This window comes from Propithecus coquereli, unplaced genomic scaffold (genome assembly GCF_000956105.1).
Source record: "Propithecus coquereli isolate 6110/MARCELLA unplaced genomic scaffold, Pcoq_1.0 Scaffold209, whole genome shotgun sequence".
NCBI classification, from domain to species: domain Eukaryota; kingdom Metazoa; phylum Chordata; class Mammalia; order Primates; family Indriidae; genus Propithecus; species Propithecus coquereli.
Window position 1 is genome coordinate 4,902,304 of NW_012145967.1, and position 6,939 is coordinate 4,909,242.

At 56.0% G+C, this 6,939-nt stretch overlaps 1 protein-coding gene across 1 annotated transcript in view; it reads left to right on the top strand.

The window, feature by feature from the left end:
- The window catches only part of LOC105810324 (beta-galactosidase-1-like protein 2), a 30,051-nt gene extending 27,137 nt beyond the window's left edge, over window positions 1-2,914 (top strand). The window contains exons 15-18 of the mRNA XM_012644280.1: window positions 1,350-1,437; window positions 1,711-1,822; window positions 2,237-2,353; window positions 2,629-2,914. Coding sequence (XP_012499734.1) covers window positions 1,350-1,437; window positions 1,711-1,822; window positions 2,237-2,353; window positions 2,629-2,715 — 404 coding nt within the window. The 3' untranslated portion in view covers window positions 2,716-2,914. The remainder of the gene's footprint in view (window positions 1-1,349; window positions 1,438-1,710; window positions 1,823-2,236; window positions 2,354-2,628) is intronic.
- Window positions 2,915-6,939: the final 4,025 nt, after the last annotated feature.

Genomic DNA, 6,939 nt, shown 5'->3' on the forward strand with positions numbered 1-6,939 from the left:
TTGGGCCTCCACACTGGATGCCTTTTCTCGATCCGTCTTGGGGAACCATAGACTATCTCAGGTGTGGTGGGGGCAGGAAGCGAGACATACAGTCAGCAAAACCCCTTGACGACGTGCCCCTCTGGGACTGTCCCACCAGTTCACTGTATTTTTTCTGGCTGACTAAATCTTGTGCCTTAATTTAGCCTTTCTCTTTAAAAAAATCTATCGGTCTAAATGTGGATGGTTTCAGGTAAGTTATTAAAAAAAAAAACTCAGACAAAATAAATCCTACTACTGCGAACAGAATTGGCGACCTCCCAGTGCTCTCAGGGGTGTTTGTGTCTGTAATGGAGGGAACTCACAAAGCTCTTCCTTGGGCAGAAGAGCCAAGAGCCTTCCGGTGGCCAGCCAGGGAAGCCACGTGGCCCAGACGTGGGGCCTCCGGGATCCTGGGGGTTGGGACCTCTCCGGAGTGGCTTGTAGCACTCTCTTGGCTTCCTCCCTTCCCTGGACAGTTGCCACGGTTCCTCTCCTGTCCCAGCACCTTCCCGGGAGCCCCTCCCTGGGCCCTTCTTCAGGTCCTTCCTTTGTTTCCCTGGGTTGGAAGGAACTGTCGGCCTCACCCTTGCTTCAGCCTTTGTGTCCCCAGAACCCTCATCACGGGTGCCCTGGCCCCTCCCTGCAGAGCCCCGTCCTCTGACTGTAGTGCACTGAGGTAAGTCACAGACCTGCCCCCAGGCCCTGTGATGCCTCTTCACGAAGGTCCCCAGTCTCTGGATTCCACTCTGGCAACTCAGCAGCGCCGTGGGCGAGAGGACCGCGGGAGCCGCTCTGGGACTGCCGTGGCTGGCCCAGTCCCCAGGGCACTAATTCGTCGATATTCAAGTGTGCGCAGTTCCTCAGTGTTGGATGCCCAAGTGATGGTGTCCTCTGCTCACAGTTTAGATATTTCAAAATATGTTAAACCCTAGGTGGTGCAGAGGGTTTCTGGCTGAGCTATCAGGTCTGCTTAGTCTGGACCCCACTGGAACTGGCCCTGCAGCTAGGTCAGAGCCCCTGTGACCTCCTGGTCATCTGGACCATCCCTCAGGGAGAGGCTGGAGGTTGTTCTCGCCCTGTGACACCTCTGCTCTGTCACTCACCTCAGATGTGTCCTTCGTCCCTGAAAAACCCTAGGGTCTTCCTCATTCTCGTCCCCCGTGGTCCTTCTAGGGAAATCTTGTTCCAAGTGAAGAGCTGCTTGGGCAGCCTACGCTGTACTTCAGCACCCGAACTTCCCAAGAACTTGCCCCCGGTGGCCCTGGCCTGGCCAGGACCGCTGCCCCTACCTTAGGGCCTGCTCGTGTCTCCTTGCCTCCCTCCCACAGGTTTAATAGGAAATCTCTATCTGGATGACTCTCCCCTGAAAAAATTCAGAATCTACAGCCTGGATATGAAAAAGAGCTTCTTTCAGAGGTGGGTCCCCGCCCTGTGCAGTGTGTGAGCTCACAGCGTGCAGTGGACAACGCTCTTCCTCACCCCGCTGGGCCGGCGCATATGTGAACAGACCCAGAGGCCGCAGTGGCGTGCCCAGGGGGAGGGTGGCACCACGTGACCAGACCCTGAGTTGGCAGGGGTCCCTTGGGGGCCTTGGATGGGGAAGAAACGTGCCTGGGAATTAGGTGCAGCCCTGCAAGCAGATCTGAGAAAGCGCCTCCCTCCCCCTCCTGCCCCTTGTTCTGCCCTCAGGTTCGGCATTGACAAATGGAGTTCTCTCCCAGAAGCACCTACGTTTCCTGCTTTCTTCCTGGGCGGCTTGTCAGTTGGCCCCTCCCCTTCTGACACCTTTCTGAAGCTGGAGGTCTGTAGGCCCCCCTTCCCTGCCAGGGTCTCCCCTCTCCCTCTCAGAGGGCCCCGAACCAAAAGCCACATGTGCTTGGCCTGGCTGGATCCCTCTGCAGCCTGCGCCCTGAGGGCCTCCCTGACCGAAGGCTCAGGGTGCAGGCTCAAAGCAGAAGCACCACCTGGTGTTTCTTGGGGCCCAGCTTCCCACGTCAGTCTGAGCTTGGGTACCCTGCTGGGGATGCTTAGAGCTAGTGGCATAGCAGACAGACACCCCACCCTTAACCTTCATGGTTGTTCAAACTTTGGCTCACTTTGGTCTCTTGGAACCTGAGAGAAGAATGCACAGTGTGTGTTTGTCTCTGCCTTCCTGTGTGCCTGTATATTTGGTGGCTGTCGTGGTAGACTAATTCCCTTCCTACTGTGTTTGAAGGGCTGGGAGAAGGGGGTCGTATTCATCAATGGCCAAAACCTTGGACGCTATTGGAACATTGGACCTCAAAAGACCCTCTACCTCCCAGGTCCCTGGTTGGACAAAGGAATCAACCAGGTGGGAACACGTCCAGCCTCCTTCCCTTTCCCCTGAGACACCTTGCCCATCCCTGCCCTCCCTGGCATCAGACTGTTTCCCTGGGAGCCTTTGGTGAGGGCAGAGGGGAGTTTCAGTGAGCCTCTTCCTCCCTCTTCCTTGGTGCCAATGAGGGTCCCTGTTCCTTCCAGCCTGGTTCCCAAACCCTTCCCTTCCCACCCTGCCAACTCATAGCGCCCTTGTCTGGCTCGGGGACCAAGCTCAGCTGCTCTCACACCCAGCCCTTCTCTCCCCAGGTCATCATTTTCGAGGAGACGATGGCAGGCCCGATGATACAGTCCACTGACACCCCCCACCTAGGCAGGAACCAGTACATTAAGTGAGCAGCACCGCCCAGTACCTCCTGCTGGGGGCGCAGGCGAGCGCCACCTCCTCCGGTCGGCCCTAAGCCCCATGGGCTGCTCCCTGGCACCCTCTCCTGCAGGAGTGTCTCCTTCAGTAGCAACCTCAGGGACCAAGGGGCTCCTGTCTGCCCCCCGCCTCAGTTTGAAACCCTAAACCCGAAGAGAAATGTGGGATGGCGTGGAGGGGCCCCCCTCATACCCAGGTGGCTTCTCAGCCCGGCTTTGTTGATGGCGGCTTTCCTACCTCCCTGTTCCTCTGGGAGGAGCCGGAGGGATGTCTCCGCGCAGGTGGCAGCGTTTAATCAGATCGCCAAGTGCTGCCCACCTGGGGCCCTCAGGAAGGGGCTGAAACTAGCTGGGCATCTCCCCCTGCCACAAGTCACCGCCCGCGGGCAGCCTGCTGGACCCGGTCTGCTCCTTGAATGCTCTTGGTGTGGTGGGGCCGCATCCCTCCCGGCCCCTTTGTGTTCCTGAAATCGTGGGTTTGTCACCATCTGTAGAGGATAGAGAAGGGGGGTGTCTCACCTGCGTTGACTTTGTTCTTCCTTCACAACCTTCCCTGAGCCTTCTCTGGGATTCTCGAAGAAACTCCGTTTGAGAAACACGTGTGATTTCTCCTTTCCATTCCCACTCTCGCTGCATCTGACAGATGACAAGCCGAGCTTGAGAAACAGAAATACTCAGCCGCTGCTTCTCCTAAATTAGGGAGTATTTCTAGTTTTACTCAGTGAAGACAAACGTCAGTTGAGGAGTAAAGGCGGATATCACAGAAACCACAGCCTGTATCCGAGCATCTGGGGAGGGAGAGGACAGAGGCCCAGCTCAGTGGTGTTAGGCAGGTGGCCCCAGGAATGTTGGGGTGGCCACAGGGCCACAGGCCTTGCTGCCAGCTCGGTTGCCCACCCTGTACCCCCGCCCCCCAACACACAAGCAGCAGGGAGGAGAGGCCGCCCTCCTTCACAGCTGTCTCCCTGTCCAAATGTGAGACTGTCGTTCCGGGGATCAAGTGCAATGGTTTGGCTCAGGCTCACCGTCCTGAATTGCAATAAAGCAAAGTTGAATCAACTGTCTTGGGTGATGTCTCTGGTCTCATCTGTGCCAGCCTAAGCCAGCGGAGAGGCAGGTTGGGGTCAGGCTCATGTTCAACCCAGCTGTTCCTTGAGGGTGCAGACGCTGACCGTCCCCAGTGGTGGATGGTCCGCACCCCTGGCTTCCTGCCACCCCTCCTGACCTCGATGGCCCTTGAACTGTCACTGGATTGGAAGTGCCCTGGAGAGGAGAGGTCGAATACAAACCCACTCCTGTGGGTGGGAGTAAAAATCTGCCGGAGAGCCAAGAGTGCTACATGTAAGTTAGCTGGGTCGGGGTGGGGGCGGGCAGGGGGAGTGAGTTTTTCTTCACAAACTACATCTGGCATCTACTGCCCCTAACATATTATCTTCAGTCACGGTCAATGTCAAACCTCCCCAGCACAGTGCACATACTGGGAGCCCAGCAAAGACCGGCGGCAATGTCAGCCGTGGGGCTCACGGAGCCAGCAGGCTTGCTTCCTGTGCGTGGTGCACTGGGGGACATCTGTGGTATGCAGCCATGGGGCCCAGGGCTGAGCAGGTCAAGGGTAGATGGTGAGGGTGTGGGGCCCACATGCCCCACTTGGGGCGAGAGATGGAGCTTATCGGAGTAGAGCTTGTGGACAGGGTGGCTAGGGAGCAAAGTGGGGGCAGAATCCCTAATTTTGCCCAAACTTACCAGAGCTTCCAGATCTGCCTCGGAACAGCAAGCATCGAGCCAAGATGTGGACGAGACCAGGGCTACTTGGGTGTGGCCCGAGCCAGGGGGCAATGAGAGCGTGTTTCTGCAAAGCTGTGTGTAAAATGGATTCTGTTCGAAAATGTGACAGGGAGCTGGAATTTAAGGGAATTTTACTGTGAATCCTTTTATAAAATGAAGAATCCCCTTGAATTACACTTTTATGCAAACCTGAGCAGAAGTTTCGTTTCTTAAGGTGAGGTCTTTCCGCACCAACTTCTTATTCTCGTCCTTCTCTGCCAGTTAACCCCGCGGCTTCTCTGTCAAAGCGCTTCTTGGCAGAGCTTATTCTCCGGAGGTGAGTAAAGGTTGCCCAGAGCTTCTGTGCTGCACGGCCTCATCCTAGTCTCTTCAAAGACCCCTCCTCATGCCCCAGCCTCTGAATGCTGGGGGCCTCTGTCCACACTCACTGCATGGGTCTCACCTGGACACCGTGGCTTGGTGAACAGCCTCGACACTAATGTGCCCAGTGCTGGTCTGCTTTGAGCTCCGGCTATCTGGGCAGCTCCCCTCGCCTGCTCTCCTGCACGTTCCAGCAGGTATCTGGAACAGAGCTCTGATTTCCTCCATGTTGCCCCCCGCGCCCTGTCCCTACGGCAGTTCTGTGTCTCGGACTATCCTTATCTCCCACCTCCAACCCACTGGCAAATCCCCCTGGCTCTGCCCCTTAAACACATCCAGAATTCGACCACTTCTCTCTGCCCCAAGCTTGTGCCCATGCCCGGCCTGCGGCCACCTCGTGCCTGGATTGCTGCAGGCGCCACCTCCCCACCTGCCTGTGCTCCATGTATCGTCCGCACAGGAAGCAGGGTGGCTCTCTGAAAGGCAGTGGATCGTATCGGTCCTCCGTGCTGGACCCTCGCTGCCTTCTTACTGCGCTTGGAGTTGAAGCCGAAGCTCGACCCTGCTTCCTGGGCCGACATATTCTGGCCTCCCTCCTCCCACCCTCACCTGGTCTCCCCCCACCACTCCCCACCCCCTGCCAGCCAGTCACAGCCACATGGCCCCTGTGCCCTGGGAGCTGCCTGTCGGGTGTTGCTCGATGTCACCTCATCAGGCAGGCCTTTCTGACCTCCCTCTCCACTGCTGCGCTCTGTGTCGCCGATCGGCTCCGTTCTCCTCGCAGCAGGTCACATCTGAAATGCTATACACCTGTTACTGTCCATCTCCTCTCATTGAAGGTGGGCTCCGTGAGGATGAGGGCTTTGTTTTCTCACTGCTGTGCACCAGCTTCTAGAAGAATGCCTATTCATAACTGGCACCTGATAAACATTTGTTGGATGGCTAAATTAATAAAGGAGAATAAGGCAGGACTGAAGAGGATTAGGACTGTTAAAAACCATATTTGACTTTTAATTTTGAAAGCAAATTAAATACAGTTAAATTAAAACAGACCAGATGCAGCTGCCCGGGCACCACCCTCACCCCAGTCTCTGTCCTCAGAGCGCCTGTCTGCCCCTGGCCTCTCACTCCTGTGTGGCGGGGCTTGCCATTGAGGGGACAGGGGACAGACCGGGCTTGGAAAACAACTGTTTCATGGACCCAATTCTCATTTATAACAAACTCATTCCCAACAAAGACGAAGGCTGCAGTCCACCAGGGTTATACTTATAAATAAATATACATGCAGCTAAAAGAGGATATTAGGTGAAAATAACTGACCTAGCATCTGTCAAAAAGGGTCCCCATTTCGTTGTTCGTTATCAATTTCCTGAAAATAAGCCCTGGGTTTTTGCCTAAGAAGGTGGCCTCAGAACAGCCAAGCTGACGTTGGCATCCAGGGCTGGTTTCAGTGAGTGAGGCATCGAGTGCCCAGACATAAATTCACTCATCTGATGGATGCCCTGTGCCCACCTCCTCCCTTCCCTCCCATGCCACCCGCTTGATTCCAAGGGGCCAATTTCCAAAGTGACATCCAAAGTGTAAGAGGTTGGGGAAAACGTCCTGCAAGGTGGCTCAGGGATCTGATTCCATCGGATGGTTTCACGAATACTGTGGGAGGTTAAATCCATTTGAAAATAGGCAACCAATGCTATATTCTGAATGTTAGGTCTCTGGACTGAGTCGCATCCTCCCACCCTGGAGTGGGTTCTGAATGGTCCTCAGACCTGTCCTGTGAGTTTCATGGAGGGGGGGCTGTTAGCGGTTAAAAAATAAACACCTCTGCAGTAGGCTCAGGCCCTTTCCTTTTCCTCCACTGGGAGGAAAATTGTGCTTCCAACTTGCAGGAGCATGAGCGAGATCACCACCAGAGGGCCCGTCCTGGTCAGGGAGCCAGGGACCTCCCCAGTGGCCAGGGAGACCCAGGGAGACGCTCTTCCCTGGGGGGAGGGCAGCAGCTCGTGGCACACTGTTCTTTCTCTGGGCTGGGAAGGGGGCAGGTGGACGTGGGGC